General features: G+C 35.8%; 1 protein-coding gene across 1 annotated transcript in view; it reads left to right on the top strand.

The window, feature by feature from the left end:
* Positions 1 to 25,325, top strand: part of LOC129742247 (tyrosine-protein phosphatase Lar) — a 740,954-nt gene that overhangs the window by 687,011 nt on the left and 28,618 nt on the right. The window contains exons 19-23 of the mRNA XM_055734122.1: positions 4,745 to 4,840; positions 5,027 to 5,504; positions 5,612 to 5,702; positions 5,787 to 6,244; positions 6,669 to 6,776. Coding sequence (XP_055590097.1) covers positions 4,745 to 4,840; positions 5,027 to 5,504; positions 5,612 to 5,702; positions 5,787 to 6,244; positions 6,669 to 6,776 — 1,231 coding nt within the window. The remainder of the gene's footprint in view (positions 1 to 4,744; positions 4,841 to 5,026; positions 5,505 to 5,611; positions 5,703 to 5,786; positions 6,245 to 6,668; positions 6,777 to 25,325) is intronic.

Consider the following 25,325-nt stretch of genomic DNA (forward strand, 5'->3'; position numbering starts at 1 on the left):
TAGGTAACACCAGATGTTGACTTTTTATGCTTTTTAAGTCATTTGGCATCAATATCAAAATATGGATTTTTTCTTTTGGTTTTACCATAGATGATTTTTTGACGGTAAAAAATTCAAACTTTGAACTGAAATTTTACACAGGTCAGATTTTTGGGCCAATCTACAAAACTTATGTGGTCGTTTTTTTTAAAATTCGATCATGACATTTTTCCTTTAAATTCATTGCCACCCTTATATTAAGCTTGCCAGATTGCCCGGTTTTATCCGGGTTTGCCCGGATATTTGATTCAAAATTTCGAGAAAGTCCGGTCCGGCCCAGTTGCCCGGATATCGTGAAAAAAGTCCGGATATTGCCCGGATTTTTTCACAATTTTCACAAAGAAAACAAAAAAAAATCAAAGTTTTTGAGTACGTTTCAGCAAAGTCGATTATCGGTATGGAAATTTTCAACGGTTGTTTCAAATAATTTCGCTGATTTACTTTTATAAACCTTAAAATATTTAAGTGTTCCAAAAAGTTTTTGGATGTCCGCAATTACATTAATAAAATAATAATTTCGATTTTTTTGCATTTTTTCTTTGCTTTTATATATAATAACACCTAAATTTTGCCCGGTTTTTGCCCGGCTTTTTTATTTGAAAAATTGAAATCCATGCCCGGATTTTGCCGGGTTTTTTTGAAAAAATGCCCGGAAATGCTAGGCCCGGATGGTAGTGAAAAAAATTCTGGCAACCTTACCTTATATGTATAAATGAAATATTGTTATGAGGTGTCAACAAACTCCGCCTGCTCAAAGTTCACATAAGAATCACATTAGAACAGCACGGAAGTGTCACATGTACAGCTCATTCGGTGACCGTGCACATCACGTCAATAATAATATAGTAGGTACACTAACTAGTTGATGAAATAAGTGAGTGAGTGCCCATTGTCGGATGTCGTCATTTTCCAAATTGAGCGATCAATTAAGGCCATCAGGTGATGATGCACTTGTCCAAATGAGCTGGAGCTGCTATCCGATATTCAATTCAATTCATTCGAGGGGCAGCAAAAAAGGTTAGGGATCCAGGAACCGGAAATGGGGTCCGGCTGCACGCGGTCAGGATATACGCGTGACAAGGTCAGGTTCCGAAATGACAAGTGGCAAATGGATTGAACACTTCAATTATCCCGATGCCGATGATGATATCAATTTTGCACACAAACATACGACTACGTTCCCATACCCGGAACCGGGAACAGAGCCAGAGAGACAGAGTAATATCCGCCCTCAATAAACATACAAATACCCGGATCACACACGTGATTAGTTGCCGGTTTGGAAATGTGAAGCTTGTAATTTCCCTAACTAAGTGGCAACACATCCAGTCAGACTGGACAGGCTAATTGAAATCCGCCCCCGTTTTCTCTGGAAGGGTGGAATTTGATTTACAGTAGATATACACAGCATTCAATCGTTTGTATTAAAAAAAAAACAAACTGTATAAGGAAATTTAGACCAATGAAAATTATTAAAAATGTCAAACATGTGTTTAAACAATATTTTCTAATAAAAAAAAATGTTCGATCAAAGACTCTACCAATATTTTCTGGTTTAACAATTTTTTAAAACCCCTCAACTGAAAACATAAAAAACCTATCATCCCCTTCGTAATCCTAGATCCTTTTATATTGTACACGCTTTTTTGATCAGGAATAGAAGCTGGATTGTTTTAATTTTGTGCATTGGAAAGAATTTGCTAACAGGTAATCATCAACCCTCGATGGGTTTATTAGCTGGAGTGAACCCGTGCACCCATGTTAACGATCATTGAAATTTGATCTACATTTAATCGGCCTAACTTTAGCAAAATTTTATGTTTTATGTAATCACAGTTCAACGGCAGACTCGCAATATAAGAATATTCTAAAAACTGCATACAGAATGCGTTCCTGATCTTATTATTTTGTAGTATAACCGTTTGGACTAAATATGAGTCCAAATAGCTTTCAACGTGTGACGAAATCTCTTAGATAAACCGCCACTGTTATTCAAACACTACAAACTACAAACTAAATCTTTCTATGTAAAATTATGTGTTATTTTTCGGAAGCCTTTAAAGATTTTAGAAAGGTCTTTAAGTATTTTCATTGTTTATCAAAACATTCATGTTGAGTAAAGCTTTATTCTTCACTAATATAATTCAACTGAAAAAAATTATGATTTCGGATCGGTTTGAACTTATTTTCAGTTCGGATGGTTCCCCAGACATCAGTCACACATAAATGGCAGATAGAAAATGATTGTCGATTGTCATCAGTTTGTAAGGAGCACCCAAATATATAGTATTTTTACGTAAAAATATAGTTATTTCAATTCCACACATCTGTCATCAGCACACGCGGAAAATCGTAGTTCATGAATAATTTTCCTACAATCAAAACGGAACTAACTCTCAGCATTCGGGAATAACAATTTCGAAATCATAAGGTGTGATACATCATTTGAATATTTTATCGTTATTTTTCCTGATTTGGGTTGTTTGGTTTCTAAAATGTTAGTTGCAATGAAACTAAAGTTTTTTTTTTTGGTTTATGAAAACTATAAAACACAGCCTAAAACAGTTGTTGGTTTTTTCCCATTTTACAAGTTGATATTGTTTTTTTTTCTTAAATTTTAATATAGACTAATACACACATTGAAAGAATAAAAAAGTTTCCTTTCGGGTATATAAGAACAGAAAATAATAAGATACTGAAGATTGTTGTTTTTGTAAATAAAATGTTTTCGAACAGAAAGAAGAAAGAACCAAAAAATGGGTTGGGTGTTGTGCAGTGTTTTTTATAGATTTTTTTCGATATTTATTATGGAAGGGAAGATTGAGGGATTGGTGAGCGAATGTGCAGTTGTTTTAACCTTTTTTAAGATTAGGAAAGAAATTGGTGAGGGTGCAGTTTTCAAAAATGTTAAAGGTGCAAAAACACTTAGAGCTGCTGTGCATTGTTGGTCGAACACGCTTCGGGTGCAGTTTTTTTTAAATTGATTCCAAAACATGATGTGCAGTATTAGATATCAAAAAATTGGTTTCGGTGCGAAGAACAAAAAAACGTAGGAAACGTAGTACACGAATATTCACAAAAATCAAAAACTCCGAACGGTGGACAAAAAGTGATGTTTTTAGGTGGTGTGCTCTTTTCATAAAAATGTACAAAAATGCATGCAAAACCTTTGGTGCTCAAAAATCTAACGGAAACAAACAAAAACTTTTCCTCGGAAATCGAACACAAAACGAGGTTTATGAAATAAACGGGATTTGTAAACTAAGATTTGATTTAAAAAACAGGATACTTTGAAAAAAATATTTTGAAAAAAATAAAACAATTAAAAATATTTAACAAACAGTTCGGAACAATGCGTTGACAGACTATAACTGATTTCGAGCTCCAAAATTTACGGTTCAACGACAGCAAATTATCTAGTATTTTATAAAAAGATGACTTTTGTTGAGTTAACTTGAAGATGCCGAACAACACTTTGACATCACTGCATTGCTTCAAAACCTCGATTCTGTCGAGGGTTAGGTCCTTAAAACTGACAGTAACCTTTCACAAAACTTGCTGTTCGGATTCAGCTATTGACTCAATCACAAGGAAGTGCATCGAATGCCCACTAAAATTCTATGCACGCTGGGCGGCTTTCTTTGGGAAGGAGTCCTCCATCGCAGCTGATGAAGTATGCGTTAAACTTAATGCTGTGAAAGGTAAGATTGTTCAATCCTTTTGTATACCCAGCTGCTCATTGGTTGCGTTACTGAGGTATCGTAAACCCTATCCTAAACCGCTATTCTTCTTGATGTTGGTGATAGACTACTAGTGACACCAAGGGCGTGAGACCAAAAGGATGTTAGGCTGAATGGATCCTGGAATGGATGTTAAGCCATATGGTCATCAGGACGAATTGTCTTCAGTATGGTTTGTAGTAGGCCTAATGAATGCTAGGCATATCAGACATTTTTTGATACTCTGCATAGATGTTGGGCCAAATGGACGTTAAGCGTAACGTCCATTCAGTCCAGAATTTGAGCGAATTAGCGCCAAAGAATATCTAATCGTCCTGGTAATCATTTGGCCGTCCATTAGGTCTGATAATCTTTAGGCCCAGCGCGCATTCGGCTAATCGTCATCTTGTCATAGATTCGGTTCATGATCCATTCGGCTTAACATCATTTCTTAAGTTGTCCATGTCATTAATTCAGTCTGTAAAGCCTAAATCGGCTAAGACGGTGTATGTCTTTAAAATAAACATCATTTCGTCCAAGTTGGGGTAGGCCATGAAATAAGATTCTGAACTACCACTCTATAGCATTGAACTTTTCTGTAATGATAAGTCTGTAAATTATAGACGATACTAGCGATCTGGCAACATTGTTTCAATAAAAACCCATCCCTCAGCACTAGCATTTTTACTAGCATCGGACTAGCAGGGAAAATCCCTGACTGGAAAAATATTAACCGGAAATATCTACTCGACGAGTTGAAATCGTCTGTAATCGGACCTATCTTCGAGAGGAATTACCGATTTGGCATTTGTTGTTATATTTTGGTCCGGAAAAGTTGGCAGCAGCGTGAAGGAGAAAAAATGACAGGACGTACTATTAGATCCGGTGGAAAAAGTAGTGGACGTACGTGTTGACCGCGAAAGAGATTTTAAGAGGCCACAACCGAAGCTGCTAAGCGGCTTTTAACAATTCGCTTCCCCATATAGGAGCCTCGGCTGCTACACCCGATCTCTTAACAACATCACGGCCATCAGCTCAGGGACGGGAAATCGCCGCGCCAACATCAATCACAAAGGGGTCAAGTAAGTCTGCTGAAGATTAAATAAAAGAAGGAAAGTAATTCCCCTTTCTCCCCTTATCGGGAAAGCCACGCGCTCACCCGGGCGAAAGCCAAACTCCAAGAGAAGATCATCGGAAAATGGGTCGAATTTCGTGAGAACCCCTAGTTGCAAAAGCACAAACCAAAATCTAATCACACTCTTTCATAGCCAGGACCCCTTTTTTGCAAACAGCTTGCAAAGTTTTCGCAACGTTTCCGCTACACCTTCTATCACATTCCAATCATCATCCACGTGTCAGGCGCAGCTATTTTACTGCGTCCGAGCCGGAACGGTCCGGTCAGCAGCGCGACAGGAACAGCCAGCAGAACTGTTCCCAAGCATAAATCCGGACGGCTGTTTTAGCAGTTGTCGAAGTCGAATCAGCCAGACGGCTGATTACCAATATCGCCACCGGAACAACAGAGCGGCTGCTCCCAGTAGGTGTCGAACTCCAACAGCCCAGAGGGAGCGTTCAACCGATTCAAGGCAAGGTCAATCAGGATGGCTGCGCAGAAGTTGTCAAGATCGAACCAGTCAGGCAGATGGTCAAACGAGTGCACGCCGGCACATCCTGGCGGCCGCGTATAGTGGTCGGAACCAAGGTGGTCAGGAATCGGTCCAGCCGTCAAGAGGTCGTATCAGTCAGGTGGGCTGATTCAAAATTCGATTCTACGCCGGTACACCCAGAGCGGCCGAGTGTCGCAGCCAATCTGTCGGCAATCGGTCCAGCCGCTAAATACGTAGTCGATCCAGTCGAAGGGGCTGGTCAAGGGTCCTATTAACGCCGGAACAGCCGGTCAAGCCGGAAAGTCTGGAGGTATTAGCATAAGTACCGTCGACGGCTGTAAAAAGCAGTTTTCGTAGCCACATATGTAAACATGTGTTTCGTCAAACCGAAGCCGGGACACAATACGGATGCTCCCCGCAGGGGTCGTGAATACAGTCAAGCCTAGGCAACCAGGGCGATTGTATTCATTGATCGAAATAGGACAAGCGAGGTGGTCTGATCAACAGCATCCTCTCCCCAATCATTCCGGGCGGCTGTTCACAGCAGCTATCCAAACCACAACATCCTGGTGGTCTGCTAAACGGCTGTCAAGACCGGAAGTGAGTCCATATAGAATCGGAGACGGCGCAGTCAGAAAGGCCGAAAACAGCAGTCGAAAGAAGAAGAGCCAAAAGGGCGGCTGTCCAGCGGCAACGAGGTCGGGACAGCCAGGGGAACAGTTCAATTTACGAGACTCAGGAACAGCTAGGCGATCGCGTGCAGTGGTCGATGTTAAGCTAGGTGATCGATTACGCCGAATCGAAGTCGGAACAGCCAAGCGGCTGCTCACGGTGGCCGAAATTGCCAGCCAGCCAGGTCGGCGAAGTCGGAACAATCCAGTCTGCTAGCAGTTCCCGGATTGTCGGGACAGTTGTGCATCAGGTCTACCAACGACGGCGTGGCTTTCGCAGTGCCAACTCCGCAAAGCGGTTAACAGCGGGCACGGCAAAAACGAGCTGGTGTTGAAGTATTCGCGCCCAAGGAGGTCCAGAATTTAATGTCACATTGTGAACAGTCCGGCGAGGCAGTGGACTGTAAGTAACGCGCTTATCAACTATAAATGAGTTGAAATGTTGCCAATTTGATGTAGAAATTCAACAAATTACCAACTATTCATTTTGTGTCAACGACCACGGATGCGCCCTTACAATAACTCTTCCACTAGAAATACCACGACTCGAGTGGTAAATCGTCATTCAATTCCTATTCGTTCTCGAATAAAGACGTGTTAAGCTTAACTTCTAAGTCTCTTCCTCTTTTTAGAAATACTACAATACTGGCGAACAGGACCGGACCTTCCATCAAGGACGGTACCTGGACGACTACTCTTCCGAAAAATCGACACCCGGTGCCAAGAGCGGTACCCGGACGGCATTTTGTCTAAGTATTAACAATTCAAGAAGGTAGACGTAGAAATTTCACCGCCTACGAGTAAAAATCCTTGCGAAGCATTCCAATTAAATAGGCACACCGGTGACCAGTTCAAAGCACAACAATTCTTTTTCGTGCAACAATTTTCGCGAAACGCCGGCATCCGGACGCGGTTCATCAGCAAGCAGGAAGCAGAAGAATGCTGAACCAACTGGTTAATGAGTGCCACAAGCTCATAAACCTGAAGCAGGATACCCAAATGATCTAGAAAAAGGAACACTCGATCAACGCAGTTTCTCTGAAACGAAAACCCCGTGGAAAACGGATAAATAAGCCACAACCCGTGGCGTAGAGGATAGCCTACAAGTCTTCTAAGCCAATGGTCATGAGATAGAATCCCGGTCACGGCATACATAGTACACTTTCGGTGGGTTAGTGGTTTTAGCATTTGTAAGATAAAAGCCATCATATCCTCGAAAGATGTACACTTAGAGTTAAGTAAAAGGAATCTAATCGGGAAAACATCAAGTTTCAGAGATCCTGTATGTATTTGTGTCTGTTAAAAAAAAAGTTTCGAAAAGTCTTTGCTGGTTATGCGGAAATTTCCATTACATTTGAGAGTGCCCATTCCGAAATTCCACCTGCGGAAAAAGCTAGCGCATGGGACCACAAGGAAGGCTACTGTTTTTCTGTCGAATCTATGGGAAAAATCGGCCGGTGCCAACCAACGCAACCCAAACGTTAGGAAGGTGAAGGGCGTCACTCTTTTTGCGGATGTTGAACTAAACGGTGTTAACGTCAAACTCCGACCAGACATGTTAAAATCGCGAGTTTACATACTCGCCCTTTGCTATATATACAGATCAATTTTTTTTTTTCGTTGAACTCTAACTGCAATTATCGATAGATTCAACCCCGAAAGCATCAGTAAGTGAGCTTCGGATAAATTCGGTCGAATTTACTGTAATAAATGGAAACATCAGCAGCAAAACGAACGTATAGTTCTGCGAATTCAAACTCGTGTTCCTTCGACAGCCGAACACATCAATCGGACGACGCAGCGGGGCTTAACTAAAAGTGGTAGTGACAAGGGAACGGGAAATGAGTGAGAAGGGGGTGCGAGGTACCGTTCACTCGGTTTGTCGAGCAACGAACGTTCGTGTGCATTTTGTGCTCTGTAAGCTTTGTTCTGTTGTTTCGTTGTGTGATTTTATTTCTGCGATGCTTCGAAATCATCAATGCAGAACTGTTCTCTTCGTTTTGTGCGCATTGACGTAACGAACGAAGAATAAATCAATCTGCACATAACGCGTTAAACTCGGAAGAAATCAGCAGAACGATTTTTTCCGAAGCGAGTTTACGCACGTCTGACTCCGACTTTATAGTGCGTCCGATATCCCCATCATCTCAACACAAACCTGGAAAAACATCGGAAGGCAAACAATCAACCAGACCGATGGGTTACTATCCAGAACGTGCTTGGCATCAACCTCGTTGAGTCATTCAACCTCTGGTCGGTTCCTTTCGATTCACTAGACGGCTGCATCTCAAACATTCCAACGTCGCCTGGTAGATCCAACAGGGCAGAACAACCGAGGTTCGTCGCTGGGGACCATATCCTGGCTAAAATTCAGCACAGAAGCTCAGTGAAATAGGTAACCTGGCCGAATCATCGAACTCAAATGCGAGGGGATGTGAACCATACGTACCTCTATTCATACTCAGCTATCTTTCTTAAAAGGGGAGATGTGGTATGCTGTGAAAGAACATTCTGGACTGTCACCCTTCCACTATAAATACCACAACTCGCGTGGTAAATTGTCATTCAATTGTTAGTCGATTTCGTATAAAAGACGTATTGAGCCTAACTTCCAAGTCTCTTCCTCACATCCTTTTCGTCTGGGACGGTGATTGAAAACCACGCTCCGAGATCTCGCATAGCAAGATAGGTGACGATACCTATACATTCTTTCAAACCTCCCATCATGAAGAGCATCTTCTCCGAAAGACACTAATACCGTATTTGTTTTTTCCCCTCGTTCAGTGTTCCTCCGTACCCGATAAAAACAAACACAAATCGTCGCCAGTGCAGTGTGTTGCTACCTCACTCACTCACACGGTCTCTCGCAACACTGACGAAATTATCGGGGTACTTCCGCCCGATGGCACTGCGGCACCAGGCAACCAGTGCAACACTGTCCGAATAAACAAACAAGATGGCAGCACTTAGTGCTGCACCAGTGCAACACTCGGCATAAACAAATACGGTATAATAGTGTCACACTATTCGTTTGCTGCTGCGAACGGACATTCTCAAAATTTGGTTGCTACACGATGTATGAAGTGGACAATACACACATACTCATTTACGTTATTGAATTTGAATGACTCAAACCGACAGCTGGTGTTGAGGAGAACATTTTCAAGCTGGCCGCAAAGGTTGAGGGAACAACAACAACAACCGAACTAATCGCATTGCATAGGCTCAGCAACGTAAGGTGCAAAGAGGGTGCAATAATGGCAATAGTAAACTCCTCGGGCATTCGTTTCGTTTTTCGGATTCACTACCTCGATTGCTTATTGCTTCATGAAGACGGGCCATGTTGAGTGTCCTCAAAGCAACCGTTGCTTTCGAGTAAATCAACTCATACTCGTTAAAAACAACCATAAGCCTAGGGTCTTTTCGGCCTAGCATTGATTCAGCTTAGCCTCCATTTGGCCTGGTGATCATTCGGTTTAACATACGTTCAACCGAATAACCTTTGACCAAATGTCCCATTAGGCGTACTTTCCTATTCGGTCGAATACCTTTCAGCCGAATAACCCCTTCGGCCTTGCGACCTTGCCGAATGCCTACACCCGAAATTTAGACTTTGCTCCAATCGTGAGTTCTCATTATATCAACGCCATTGGCATAAAATGTGAACGCTAGCGGCGTTCTCACTTTTCTTGCTCACTCACTCACTGACTCACTCGATCACTGATCGATTATCGAATGCTGTCTACCTTATTTATCTTGCTTAGTTGTTGCTGTAATTGTGGGAATATGTATGTATGTGTTTGCCGGTATGACAGAGAGTACGCAGGTAGTATGAACCGATGCAAGGCCGCATTGATTGAATTTGGGCGAGTAAGTGGCTTTTCGAATTGGATCTTGTATCAGTAAGTATCTCAATCACTTCTGATACACCAGGTAGTGAGCTTGAGAGATCGACTTTGATGCGAATCAGCTCTCGCTATTGAATCTTGTTTACATTGACCTCGCATTGTCGCTCTGCCGACTCTCTAGGGAACTACAGGCAGCAGCATTCGGCTTTGAATTTTTCCAACTGAAAACGGATCTAATCGTAATGGATGAGATTCTGACTGGATCGATTGACTGTGCACCGAACCGAGGATTGCCGTGGAATCCTTCAACAATGGAGCATCTGAACGACCTTGACTTGGCTGACGATATTGTTTTGCTCGCCCAAACGCAACCGGATATGCAGAACAAACTCGACGACCTCACCGAAAGTTCCAAGGCAGCAGGTCTCAAAGTCAATGTCGGAAAGACCAAGTCAATGGAGATCAACACAGGAAATCCCTCCAGTTTCATGGTAGCTGGGCAACAAGTTGAGAAAGTGGAGTGCATCCAGTATCTTGGTAGCCAGATAACGCCTGATGGTGGTACCAGGAAAGACATCGAAACCCGGATCAGGAAGGCCTGTTTCGCATTTGCGAGTCTCCGAATCATCTGGCAGTCACACCAGGTCTCTCTACGAACGAAAATCTGAATCTTCAACTCAAACGTCAAATCCGTATTGCTGTACGGGTGCGAAACTTGGTGCACATATGCGGTGACGACGCGAAAACTGCAAGTATTTGTAAACCGCTGCCTGCGGAATATCATCCGCGCTTGGTGGCCTGGCAACTGGATCTCGAATGAGGAACTACATCGCCGGTGTCATCAAAGGGCGCTAGAAATCGAGATTCGGGAACGCTAGTGGAGATGGATTGGGCACACGCTGCGAAAAGATGAACACGAGATTTGCACAGAGGCGCTAGATTGGAATCCAGAAGGACATCGAAGAAGAGGCAGACCCAGAAACTCGTGGCGGTGAAGCCTAGCCGCTGAAATCCGAACTGTCGACGAGAATCTTGACTGGGACCAGGTGAAGACGCTGGCTCCGGATCGTCAACAGTGGAGGTCTTTTACCACGGCCCTATGCACCGGAGGATCGGCGCGGGATCATTAAGTAAGTGTAACTGGAAACGGATCATGAGCGTTGTTTCTTACGAGTGATTTTCGAAATATTGCTTGCATCAAGCTAAGACATTGGATCCAGTTGATTAACTGTGGAGGTTCTTAGTTCGTTCTTTTTTTAATTTTTTATGGGTCAACACAATTTGTAATTATTAAGAATATTATTTAGTCATCTTTTTATAAAATTTAATTCAGATTGAGCCGCTGTGTTTATTAATGAATTTGAAAATATTTTTTTTGTAACTGTAAAAACTATCGTTCCGAACCGAGTTCTGAAAAAAAACCTTCTGGTACGACCTTTAAAGGGGGGTTTAAAAAGAAAAAAAAAAATAAAACAACCGTCAAAACATGAAAAAAAACTGTAACTTTGTGCTGGTGGTGCAGTGACATCAAAAATTTACTGGTGCAAAAATGTACACAATCGAACGAACGATTCCGGATGTGGCTTTTTTTGCTCTCGGGTAGGGGTGCAAGTAAACTCTCTTATCAACTCAACACGCCGGGACAATACTCTTGTGCGAAAATTATTTATTCGTTATGATCACAACGAGAAAGAGAGAGAGTGAGTGTTTGGGACCGAAAAAAAATCTGTGCTCTTTTACTGAATGTTGTTGTGCTCGTTAACTAAGTTAACAAAAATATCGACACAGCGAAAGTTTTTTTTTTGTTGGTGCGTGAACTTTCAACGATATAATACACTATGTGCAGAGTGGAAAAGTAACAGTCACGAATAAAAAACAGGTGCGATTGTGTGGTGCATTTTCCAAATATTTTAATATCTATTGCCAACGAAAATTCAATACGTTAGAAAAGAGTGCAAAATATATTCTGATCATTTGTTATCTTTTTGTAACTCGTTTTCAATGCAATTTACCGTAAGATTCGCACACTCTGAGAGAATAATGCGAGCGAGCGCCCACACACGCGTGAGGCAAAAAAACAAACGAGATGAGTTAATTCTTGGTTAATGCTGGGATGCTTTTTATGAGATTTTCAGAAAAGAAAAATTTCAATTCACACACACTGTGAAAAGAAAAAAAGAGGAAGAGAAGGTGAAAAAAAGAAAAGAGATACAGCAAAAATCACAAAATTCAATGTTCCGATTTTTTGGTGCGGGCGCTGCTGTTTGGAAAAAGAAAAAAAAATCATTCACACGATTCCGGCTCATTCCGTGCTGGCTGAAAAAATCACTACAACACTACATCAAAATTCAAAAAAATAGATTTTATTTCCGCTGCAAAAGATTGGATCAAAATAAACGTCAAAAAACATCGAGAAAGACTCGAAGTGAAAAACACTGAATCGGTTTCCAGAGTGCTTCCGTCTCGATGCGATTCGCCTCCGATGGCGATGCCGATATGCAAAAATTGGCTATGAATATAAAACGGTTATTCATTTAATTCGAAATGTACATCGTCGGAAATAAATCTTTGCTTCTTCGAGATTTGATTAACCCGGGACGCGTTCCACGGTCCGTTATCAGATTTACATACGTATGGGATGCGAATTTTGACTGCAATTGCTTCGAGGATGCTGACTTTAGTACCAACAGTAAATTATGAGATCAAAAATTTCTGATGCGAAAACTAAAATTGATAAATTAACAACATTATTTTATTCAATAACTTTTGAGAAATTCCACCAAAGTCACAAAACAAACAGTTTTGAAATTAAGAAAAATTTCTTACTATACGACTCTTAGAGCTTGAAAAACTTATCCAAATACGAAAATCCAAAAATTCAAAAAAAAATATTGAGGTGTTGATTCCGCCTATAATTCTTCGTAGGATTTAAAACAGGATTCCGCTTCTGCTTCAAATTCAAATCAAAATTTAGAATCAGACTCAGGTTCTGATATGAATTCAGATTGGTGTTTGGATTTGAATTTGGATTAGGATTTGGAACCAGATTTTTTGATCCGAATCTATTGTTTTCCAACACCAACTTCAGTTCCTCGTCCAAATCCGAATAAACATACAAAAAATGAATTAAGGGTTGATTTTTGGATGGTGGTTTTTATCATTTTAGTATCATTTATGAGCTGATTTTTGTTATATTTGTCATTTCTGTAATTTTTTTATCATTTTTGTCATTTTTGTCATTTCTTACATTTTACTTCAATTTTGTCATTTTTTGAGTAACTTTTGTGTCATCTTTGTCATATTGAGAATATTTTGTGTCATCTTTGTGTGATTTCTGTCAATTTTGTGTTATTTTGTGCCTTATTGTGTCCTTTTTGTGCCATTCCTGAAATTTTTGTCATTTTTGTCATTTTTTTCATTTCTGTCATTTTTTTTCATTTCTGTCAATTTTTTCATTTCTGTCATTTTTGTCATTTTTGTCATTTTTGTCATTTTTGTCATTTTTGTCATTTTTGTCATTTTTGTCATTTTTGTATTTTTTGTCATTTTTGTCATTTTTGTCATTTTTGTCATTTTTGTAATTTTTGTCATTTTTGTCATTTTTGTCATTTTTGTCATTTTTGTCATTTTTGTCATTTTTGTCATTTTTGTCATTTTTGTCATTTTTGTCATTTTTGTCATTTTTGTCATTTTTGTCATTTTTGTATTTTTTGTCATTTTTGTCATTTTTGTCATTTTTGTCATTTTTGTCATTTTTGTCATTTTTGTCATTTTTGTCATTTTTGTCATTTTTGTCATTTTTGTCATTTTTGTCATTTTTGTCATTTTTGTCATTTTTGTCATTTTTGTCATTTTTGTCATTTTTGTCATTTTTGTCATTTTTGTCATTTTTGTCATTTTTGTCATTTTTGTCATTTTTGTCATTTTTGTCATTTTTGTCATTTTTGTCATTTTTGTCATTTTTGTCATTTTTGTCATTTTTGCCATTTTTGTCATTTTTGTCATTTTTGTCATTTTTGTCATTTTTGTCATTTTTGTCATTTTTGTCATTTTTGTCATTTTTGTCATTTTTGTCATTTTTGTCATTTTTGTCATTTTTGTCATTTTTGTCATTTTTGTCATTTTTGTCATTTTTGTCATTTTTGTCATTTTTGTCATTTTTGTCATTTTTGTCATTTTTGTCATTATAGTCATTTTTGTCATTTTTGTCATTTATGACATTTTTGTCATTTTTTGTCATTTTTGTCATTTTTGTCATTTTTGTCATTTTTGTCATTTTTGTCATTTTTGTCATTTTTGTCATTTTTGTCATTTTTGTCATTTTTGTCATTTTTGTCATTTTTGTCATTTTTGTCATTTTTGTCATTTTTGTCATTTTTGTCATTTTTGACATTTTTGACATTTTTGTCCTTTTTGACATTTTTGTCCTTTTTGTCATTTTTGTCATTTTTGTCATTTTTGTCATTTTTGTCATTTTTGTCATTTTTTTCATTTTTGTCATTTTTGTGATTTTGGTCTTTTTCTTATGTTTGGTGAAATTTGCGGATCATTTCTGTGACATTATTGTGTGATTTTTGTGTCATTTTTGTATCATTTTTACGACATTTTGAAGTCATTTTGGTCTCATTTTTATCTTATTTTATCAAATTTCTGATTTGTCTGTTTTCAGTATTCAGTTTTAAGTTTTCTCTTTCAGTACTTTTCAGTTTTCAATTTTAAGACTTTCAGTTTTCAGTTTACAGTTTCAGTTTTCAGTTTTCAGTTTTCAGTTTTCAGTTTTCAGTTTTCAGTTTTAAATTTTAAGTTTTCAGATTTCCCTTTTCTGTTTTTTGTTTTCAGTTTTCAGTTTTCAGTTTTCAGTTTTCAGTTTTCAGTTTCAGTTTTCAATTTCAGTTTTCAGTTTCAGTTTTCAGTTTCAGTTTTCAGTTTCAGTTTTCAGTTTCAGTTTTCAGTTTCAGTTTTCAGTTTCAGTTTTCAGTTTCAGTTTTCAGTTTCAGTTTTCAGTTTCAGTTTTCAGTTTCAGTTTTCAGTTTCAGTTTTCAGTTTCAGTTTTCAGTTTCAGTTTTCAGTTTCAGTTTTCAGTTTCAGTTTTCAGTTTCAGTTTTCAGTTTTCAGTTTCAGTTTTCAATTTCAGTTTTCAGTTTCAGTTTTCAGTTTCAGTTTTCAGTTTCAGTTTTCAGTTTCAGTTTTCAGTTTCAGTTTTCAGTTTCAGTTTTCAGTTTCAGTTTTCAGTTTCAGTTTTCAGTTTCAGTTTTCAGTTTCAGTTTTCAGTTTCAGTTTTCAGTTTCAGTTTTCAGTTTCAGTTTTCAGTTTCAGTTTTCAGTTTTCAGTTTCAGTTTTCAGTTTCAGTTTTCAGTTTTCAGTTTTCAGTTTTCAGTTTTCAGTTTTCAGTTTCAGTTTTCAGTTTTCAGTTTTCAGTTTTCAGTTTTCAGTTTTCAGTTTTCAGTTTTCAGTTTTCAGTTTTCAGTTTTCAGTTTCAGTTTTCAGTTTCAGTTTTCAGTTTCAGTTTTCAGTTTCAGTTTTCAGTTTCAGTTTTCAGTTTCAGTTTTCAGTTTCAGTTTCAGTTTTCAGTTTCAGTTTTCAGTTTCAGTTTTCAGTTTCAGTTTTCAGTTTCAGTTTTCAGTTTCAGTTTTCAGTTTCAGTTTTCAGTTTTCAGTTTCAGTTTTCAATTTCAGTTTTCAGTTTCAGTTTTCAGTTTCAGTTTTCAGTTTCAGTTTTCAGTTTCAGTTTTCAGTTTCAGTTTTCAGTTTCAGTTTTCAGTTTCAGTTTTCAGTTTCAGTTTTCAGTTTCAGTTTTCAGTTTCAGTTTTCAGTTTCAGTTTTCAGTTTCAGTTTTCAGTTTCAGTTTTCAGTTTCAGTTTTCAGTTTCAGTTTTCAGTTTCAGTTTTCAGTTTCAGTTTTCAGTTTTCTGTTTCAGTTTTCAGTTTCAGTTTTCAGTTTTCAGTTTCAGATTCAGTTTCAGTTTCAGTTTTCAGTTTCAGTTTTCAGTTTCAGTTTTCAGTTTTCAGTTTCAGTTTTCAGTTTCAGTTTTCAGTTTCAGTTTTCAGTTTCAGTTTTCAGTTTCAGTTTCAGTTTTCAGTTTCAGTTTTCAGTTTTCAGTTTTCAGTTTCAGTTTTCAGTTTCAGTTTTCAGTTTCAGTTTTCAGTTTCAGTTTTCAGTTTCAGTTTTCAGTTTTCAGTTTCAGTTTTCAGTTTCAGTTTTCAGTTTCAGTTTTCAGTTTCAGTTTTCAGTTTCAGTTTTCAGTTTCAGTTTTCAGTTTCAGTTTTCAGTTTCAGTTTTCAGTTTCAGTTTTCAGTTTCAGTTTTCAGTTTCAGTTTTCAGTTTCAGTTTTCAGTTTCAGTTTTCAGTTTCAGTTTTCAGTTTTCAGTTTCAGTTTTCAATTTCAGTTTTCAGTTTCAGTTTTCAGTTTCAGTTTTCAGTTTCAGTTTTCAGTTTCAGTTTTCAGTTTCAGTTTTCAGTTTCAGTTTTCAGTTTCAGTTTTCAGTTTCAGTTTTCAGTTTCAGTTTTCAGTTTCAGTTTTCAGTTTCAGTTTTCAGTTTCAGTTTTCAGTTTCAGTTTTCAGTTTCAGTTTTCAGTTTCAGTTTTCAGTTTCAGTTTTCAGTTTCAGTTTTCAGTTTTCAGTTTCAGTTTTCAGTTTCAGTTTTCAGTTTTCAGTTTTCAGTTTTCAGTTTTCAGTTTTCAGTTTCAGTTTTCAGTTTTCAGTTTTCAGTTTTCAGTTTTCAGTTTTCAGTTTTCAGTTTCAGTTTTCAGTTTCAGTTTTCAGTTTCAGTTTTCAGTTTCAGTTTTCAGTTTCAGTTTTCAGTTTCAGTTTTCAGTTTCAGTTTTCAGTTTCAGTTTTCAGTTTCAGTTTTCAGTTTCAGTTTTCAGTTTCAGTTTTCAGTTTCAGTTTTCAGTTTCAGTTTTCAGTTTTCAGTTTCAGTTTTCAATTTCAGTTTTCAGTTTCAGTTTTCAGTTTCAGTTTTCAGTTTCAGTTTTCAGTTTCAGTTTTCAGTTTCAGTTTTCAGTTTCAGTTTTCAGTTTCAGTTTTCAGTTTCAGTTTTCAGTTTCAGTTTTCAGTTTCAGTTTTCAGTTTCAGTTTTCAGTTTCAGTTTTCAGTTTCAGTTTTCAGTTTCAGTTTTCAGTTTCAGTTTTCAGTTTCAGTTTTCAGTTTCAGTTTTCAGTTTCAGTTTTCAGTTTTCAGTTTCAGTTTTCAGTTTCAGTTTTCAGTTTTCAGTTTTCAGTTTTCAGTTTTCAGTTTTCAGTTTCAGTTTTCAGTTTTCAGTTTTCAGTTTTCAGTTTTCAGTTTTCAGTTTTCAGTTTTCAGTTTTCAGTTTTCAGTTTTCAGTTTTCAGTTTTCAGTTTTCAGTTTTCAGTTTCAGTTTTCAGTTTCAGTTTTCAGTTTCAGTTTTCAGTTTCAGTTTTCAGTTTCAGTTTTCAGTTTCAGTTTTCAGTTTCAGTTTTCAGTTTCAGTTTTCAGTTTCAGTTTTCAGTTTCAGTTTTCAGTTTCAGTTTTCAGTTTCAGTTTTCAGTTTCAGTTTTCAGTTTTCAGTTTCAGTTTTCAATTTCAGTTTTCAGTTTCAGTTTTCAGTTTCAGTTTTCAGTTTCAGTTTTCAGTTTCAGTTTTCAGTTTCAGTTTTCAGTTTCAGTTTTCAGTTTCAGTTTTCAGTTTCAGTTTTCAGTTTCAGTTTTCAGTTTCAGTTTTCAGTTTCAGTTTTCAGTTTCAGTTTTCAGTTTCAGTTTTCAGTTTCAGTTTTCAGTTTCAGTTTTCAGTTTTCTGTTTCAGTTTTCAGTTTCAGTTTTCAGTTTTCAGTTTTCAGTTTCAGATTCAGTTTCAGTTTCAGTTTTCAGTTTCAGTTTTCAGTTTCAGTTTTCAGTTTTCAGTTTCAGTTTTCAGTTTCAGTTTTCAGTTTCAGTTTTCAGTTTCAGTTTTCAGTTTCAGTTTCAGTTTTCAGTTTCAGTTTTCAGTTTTCAGTTTTCAGTTTCAGTTTTCAGTTTCAGTTTTCAGTTTCAGTTTTCAGTTTCAGTTTTCAGTTTCAGTTTTCAGTTTCAGTTTTCAGTTTTCAGTTTCAGTTTTCAGTTTCAGTTTTCAGTTTCAGTTTTCAGTTTTCAGTTTCAGTTTTCAGTTTCAGTTTTCAGTTTCAGTTTTCAGTTTCAGTTTTCAGTTTCAGTTTTCAGTTTCAGTTTTCAGTTTCAGTTTTCAGTTTCAGTTTTCAGTTTCAGTTTTCAGTTTTCAGTTTCAGTTTTCAATTTCAGTTTTCAGTTTCAGTTTTCAGTTTCAGTTTTCAGTTTCAGTTTTCAGTTTCAGTTTTCAGTTTCAGTTTTCAGTTTCAGTTTTCAGTTTCAGTTTTCAGTTTCAGTTTTCAGTTTCAGTTTTCAGTTTCAGTTTTCAGTTTCAGTTTTCAGTTTCAGTTTTCAGTTTCAGTTTTCAGTTTCAGTTTTCAGTTTCAGTTTTCAGTTTTCAGTTTCAGTTTTCAGTTTCAGTTTTCAGTTTTCAGTTTTCAGTTTTCAGTTTTCAGTTTTCAGTTTCAGTTTTCAGTTTTCAGTTTTCAGTTTTCAGTTTTCAGTTTTCAGTTTTCAGTTTTCAGTTTTCAGTTTTCAGTTTTCAGTTTCAGTTTTCAGTTTTCAGTTTTCAGTTTTCGGTTCCATGTTTCAGTTTTCAGTTTTCAGTTTTCAGTTTGGAGACTGATTTATTTTGTTTCAATTTCAAAAAGTTGGTTATTGTTTTGCTTCTTGTCGCCAAAAATCATGCGTCCTAAATTTTCAAGGAATTTTCCTATTGAAATTCTCGACCGTGACATAAATTACAGTTTGTTTCAACACGTCGGGAAATGACTGGCTGAAATTCCAGTAGCAAAGACAAATTGAGACGTACCAACAACATAATTTGAAGGTAGCTTGCTTGAGGGTTGTTTTTGGTTTCTGGGCTGAACAAAAAAAAAAAAAAAAAAGGAAAGGGGACACAAAAAATTCGGTGAAATTTGCTCGTAACCGGAAATCATGTCCAAACATTAACGTCAGCGCAGGACAATGAATTTGGAATTTTTATTGTCTCTTGAGCGAAGGCAAGCTCTCTAGAAGGCTCCTCCAGCATTGGCTTTGCTCTTTAGCCCCCCGAAAAGTTGAAGAGACACGAGCAGCTTGATTCATTATCCGTTCATTCATTCTGCCGGCAGAGTGGAACCCTTTCAGGCTTCAAGCCAATCCACCTTGAAAAAAGGAATTTCGAGCAAATGACAACGGCAAATGATGATGATGGTTTGGCATTCGACTTGTCCTGGAACTAATCTTGAGCGGACTTGCTGTTTGTTCACTGATGGGGAAACTGGATTTTTGGACGGATTTGCCGGAAAAAAAGCGGCTTGGAAATTCTCTTCATTTTAGGTATACGAGACAAGCTGCCTCGGGTTAAATTTTTGGTGATTGCTTTCGTTTGGCTTGAAGACCGATGCATGGTTTGGATTCCTAGGAAAATCACGATCCTTGATAATTGTTTTTGACTTGAGGTTTGCCCATTTGCAGAAATGGGATTTGAAATTTGAATCAATTTTTTTAAAAATAAAAAAAAAATTATGAAAATTTATAAAAAAGCAGACAACAGAAACTAAGTCTGTTAAATTGTGTCTTAAAAATGATCTTCACCTTGAAAAAGTTTATATTAAACATCGAAACGTCGGTAGAATTTTTTTAAGCCCAACCCTCCGAAAAAAAACCTTCTGTTTAATTTAAGCTCTATTTTATTTTAGACGAACTCATTTGCCGATCTTTTACTACCACCTTTCATTTTAGTGTGGCCCAAATCTAATACGTTTTAAGGCGGAAATAAAACCATAAAACGTTGTTTTCGGTGGAATTTTAGTGGAAGCTACCGGTAGATTTAACCCATCCAAAAGTCTTCAGCAGGCCCGGTCTCATTTCTGTTAACATCATCGTCAGGCTTTGGGACCGGCTAAAATTTAAACCCCCAGTAAACCCCTTTCGGTCCCAACGAAAGGCGAAGCGAGAGGACCTAATCCAATGGAGGATCCGGTAATGAGAATCTTAATTTTATTCTCCAAAACTGTCCGTCGTCGGCCAGGTGCGGAAGTGGCGAAATGGCATCATGAAAGCCAACCCAAAACGGAACGCTTTGAGGACCATTTTCCGGTGCCAGAATTTGGAGAGGCCCATCATCGGTCGGTCCAAAGTCAGCAAACACCAACCAACATCAACATCCTCCTTTCGTTCTGTTCCGTTCATTTTCCGAATTTAATGGGTCCAAAAATCTCACGGAAACCCGGCAGCAAGAATAATGCCATTCGGCGTTGATGTGGAACTAATTTCGCTGGGAATTCGGAGAATGAGCAGCGGCCAGTGATTTGATTAAAACCGGCAAATAATGAACGACGCGAAAAATTAAATTTTCGAGACAAATGAGTCGGATAGCTAAGAAAAGGTGGATGGAATGAAGCAAAGGATTTTGGGATTAGAAAAAAAAAACAAAGCGACTTTCAAAAGGTATGCTTTGAAGTTCCGTGCCAAGACACCTAAAAGAGGTAAATTTATTCACCTGCAATAATTCAGCGGGGCGATGAATTTTGAAAAATTAAACGGAGCAAATTGTCCCATAAATTTCAAATTTATGGCAACGATCGGAGATAATGTTTCTAGGAATGGGATGTTTTTATTTTATTCCCAAAACCATTGAACTAATTTTGAATGGCATTAGAAGATTGACGACCAGAAAATAAGACAGGTGTCATTAAAAGAGGAATAATGAAACCATGGGGGTCTACTAACAACATAACTTAGCAGTTCATTTCATGTTTTTTTTTATTTTTCCTCAAAAATCATCTTAAACGGTTGGAAATGATGAGTACATCAAGAAAAAAAATTAAAATAAAATACGATTTTTCACTTTTTCTATACATTAATTGTTGCAAATTTGTTACTTTATGAAACGAGGGGTTAAGTTGAAAGCAAAATTCTGTACAACATTCAACTATATTAGGTGAAGTAATTCACCATATAAAATTGAAGAAAAAACCAAAATCTGACAATTGAGAACTGATTATTATTGGGATTGACATCAATGATATCTGATGTGAGTTCTTTCTTTTCCGCAAATTCAATTGATTCACATTTCGGAGATTTCATTTGAGAGACCTTCAATTCCGTTTTTATCGTATCAGATTTTCGCTAAAATTTAACATTTTTGAAATTTTTGGAATTATTACTTTGCATCTGTAAAGGTGTTGGGAGCTCATGAAATTCGTGAGAATTGAAGTTTAAATATTTCAATTCAATTCAATTTAAATTTGAACTCGAAAATCCTTATTGGGAAGAAAGTTTAAGGCTACAATCTGAATTCTCTATAAGGTGTCCTTAGTACAAATTTGTCTATCTTATGAAAGAAGGATTTGCAATTCAATTTATAATTGATCATTTTCGATTAAAGATTATAAAACTTTCTGAAGTTTTTGAAATATTTAATAGTTTTTGGATGTTTTGAACTGAGAAAATTACAGAATATAAAAAAAAATCAGAGTGCTCAAACTGTTAAGAAAAACTAAAGAACATCAGAAGTCAAGACTAAAAAATCCTTGAAAAATCCACAAATTTATGATTTTTTTTTAAATATCCGAAAATCCATAGTTTAAAAGATATTTAATCCTTTAATGCATGATTTTTTTAAAGAGAATAACAATTATTGAGACAGTGGAAAAATAACATTTTAATTCGAATAACACATTCAAACAGGTTTGAAGCCGTTATTTTGAGACTTGTAAAAGTTATGATCCATCAAAGTAGAAAAATATTTTTTGAAATTGTTGATGAACTTCGATACGATTTTGCAAATATCTTCCAGACATTGTTCATTTACTGCAAACAGATGTTTGCGCTTGAATAAGTTTAAAGCAATTGTTAGAATATCCAAAATTTAAGAAATAAAAGCAATTTTCCAAAAACTATTTTCATTTTTTAAAATATAAATTAATTTGATTTTTGCAATTTTTCTGCATACTTTCATTGATATCTCACTCAAACATTGCAATATCGTCATTATTATATCATGGGCTAATTTCCTTAAGTCTCAAAAATATTTTTTTGTGAATACATAACTCGAGAATTTTCAAGCATTTCCGAGATTATTGGATTTTAATTAGTGCTGTGCTTGTGCTTGAACAACACTTTGCATTGAATGGTTAATAAAAGCAATGAAAATTAAGTATCAAAATTCCAGCTTTTTAAAATTATCATTTTAATTTTTAAAAATAATTTTTCAATTTTATTTAACTTCAGAAAAAACCGATTTCCTGAATATTTCTTGGAACTTAAAGACGCTGATATCACTCATTGTTTCAATAATTTTCATATTTTCGAGATAATTGAAAATTTTAACAAACTATATGGTTTTTGTATCTTTAAACTTTTCGTGCATCTTCGTTTTTCGACGAGTTTTTGAAATAATGATATCATATGTTTTATATCTCGAAACAAATTTCTCACATTCCAATGATTTTATATTTATTTGAGAATTTTAAGGTCCCTGCGTTATTTCGTTTTTCCCTATTCCGAAGATTAAATAATAAGTGAATATGAAGTTTAGTATCTTTAAAAAATGATCAAGATTAAAAACCCATTTTTAATTGGGCAGTATCTCTTAAAGCTCTATGATCTTTTGTATTTATCTGATTTTTTGGATTTTTCTGATAATTGAAATATTTTTGAATTTTCCAAGTTTTAAAAAAAAATGGAGATTTGATATATTTCACAAAATTTTAAGATTTGGTTTTCATCAATTTTTTAATCTGTGCAATAATAAATATTGCAAACAGTAAAATTTTTTTGAATTTCTCTGGATGTTCAAAAAAAATGGGAGAGTTCCTCGTATTTTTTTCAAGATAAGGGAGATCTCTGAGTCTTATACATAAAGGGATTTGAAAGCGTTAAAATTTATACAATATCCTAGAAGTTCGAGAAAGTTTTCATCTTTTAGAAATTTGTGTAAATTTTGATTTTTATCCTAAATTTTTCGCTTTGCTGAGTTTTTTGTCAATTTGTAAAGTTTTGAAATAGCTGAAATTTTGATGTTTTTCGTTTCTTCCATGATCTCTGAGTTTTGAAGTTTATGAAGGTTTTTTTTAAATTTATAACTACTTCTATGCTGAATTTCCTAAGAATCGATAAAGCAGTGAGATTTGAAAATTTAAAATTAAAAACGAATCAAAATGTTTGAGCTAAAATATGTAGATTTTAAAGTCAATGCGGCTTGTAAGCCTAGTATTTTTTTTTATAAGTTCAAGATACCTTAAATGTATCAGAAGTCACATGGGCTTATTTTTCTCTACCTTGGACCCTTTAAGCAGTGCTTTTTTCAAATACAAGTGTTTCTCACAATTCGAAGGGATTTTTGAGTTTTACAGCAAATCTATTCATAGCTAGATCTTCAGCTTGATCTAGGTCCTTTGCAAGTTTGAATGACGAATTTGAACTTTGGTTTCACGTTTTAACAGATTTACAAAGATGTGGAAGATCAAAATTTCAAACTTTACTACTATTACTACTGCTGTTCCTGTTTTAGTACTTAACTAGAACCCTTTAGTGGACCTTAATGTGAAAAATCGTAAAAAGTTAATCCCAGTCAGTATTATCAGTAGCACAATAATGAGAACTTTTTCGTGTTTACTTGTAGTTTTTTTGCTTAAAGATGTCAAAAAATTAAAAAAAATACTTATAGGTTCTAAATTATACAATATAGGTTCTAAGTTATGCCTTTACATAAACCCGCAAAAATTGTTTGATATTGGAAAAATGTTTTGCTAATGTCGGGTTTGAAAACGGAACATCATGGTCGAAAGTTTTTTTAGTTTTGACCATTTGCAAATTTTCCAGATTTTTCAAGGATTTTTACGAAATTTTACATATTACGAAATGTTGGTTCTTTGTAAACAGCGTGATTTATCATATTTATTTATTCTTATTTCTCAAAATGCCACTCACTAATTTACCTGCATTTATTACCACTGAAGAGGCAGTACATATTTAATAACGTTGAGAATTTAATAAGAATCACTTTTTATGGCGAGAAGCAGCATGATAGCATGTGTGGAAGATTTAAACATCATTGATTGCGTAAGAGTATCTAAACTCTATGAAAGTGATAGGAATAATTTCCTATTTTCGGCATTTTAGGACCAAAGAAGGCTCTAGGTCAGTAGAAAGGTCACTCACCCTATTTCTCAGAAATCTTAACTCAACCTTAGAAATGGTATTTACTTTTTTAGAGGGATCTAGATCAGGCTGGTTTATTCTTCAAAAAGGGGAGCATTTCATGAGCACTTCTGTAACATTTTAAATTTGCGAATCTCGAAAGTTTTCAAAAACCAGTAATAGTATTAAAAAATCCAAAATTATTAAATTTTGGAAAAACTTTAAGATTTCCGAAGGTCCAAAGTTGTGTGAAATACTTAAGAGCTGAGTAATTTACGAGCTTTCGATATTTTGAATTTGTTAAATTTATGTAACCCCTTCTAACATAACTAACTTTTTTGAGAATTGGGTCTTTTTACATTTTTCTTCAGCAAAATTAATTAACCTTCATAATGAGGGTAGGCTTAATAGCGGCACGTTTTCCAAACATACGGGAAAATTGTGCCTGAACCTGTGAAATCTGTGAATATTCCCAAAATTTCGTATTCTGTGACACAAATTCTGTAATGAAAATTTGCTTAAAAATCACAGATTTTTCTGTGATTTTGGCAACCTTGCATCTGATGTTTCAATGATATATTCAACATATTCTCTAAAAGATAAAGAAGTTTTGGATTTTTTTCAAGATTTAACGTTACTCGAAAAATTCTTGTTTTACTCCACAATATATAATTTTTTTTTGAATTCCTGACATGACTTAATTCATGTATATGTTTAGATATATGCATTTTTTAATAACAAAAACAAGGAAATTATTTTTTTTCATAAAGAATCAGTTTCTTTTTGAACTGCATTTTAAGTTCAATGATTTAAGGTGGATTTGAATAGTCAAACAAGCAAGAAGCTAAAATGAATGCATTTCTTATGATTTATTTTTAAAGTGTAATAAATTTAAAAAAAAAAATCAATTTATAACTACTTTTATGCTTATTAATATTCTAAAAATCGATGAAGTAGATGAGAAAATTTAAATGTTTTAAAGGAATGAATACGTTTTAGCTGAATTTTCTAGATTTGAAAGGCTTTGAGGTTTGTAAGCCCAGTAAATTTTTTAATTAGTTATAGTCACATGCATTTGTTTCAGAAATCCAAACTCAGGAAACTCCGAAACGGGTTTTATTTTTTCCGAGGGATATAATTTAGGCTGGTTTGTTGTTCCCAAAGTGGAGCATTTTACAAGCACTTCAGTAAAATTTTGAATCTGGAAATCTCGAAAGTTTTCAAAAATTATCGAAAGTACTGAAAAATCCAAAATAACTGAGATTTAAGAAAT

Source organism: Uranotaenia lowii, chromosome 2 (genome assembly GCF_029784155.1).
Source record: "Uranotaenia lowii strain MFRU-FL chromosome 2, ASM2978415v1, whole genome shotgun sequence".
Classification (NCBI taxonomy): Eukaryota; Metazoa; Arthropoda; class Insecta; order Diptera; family Culicidae; genus Uranotaenia; species Uranotaenia lowii.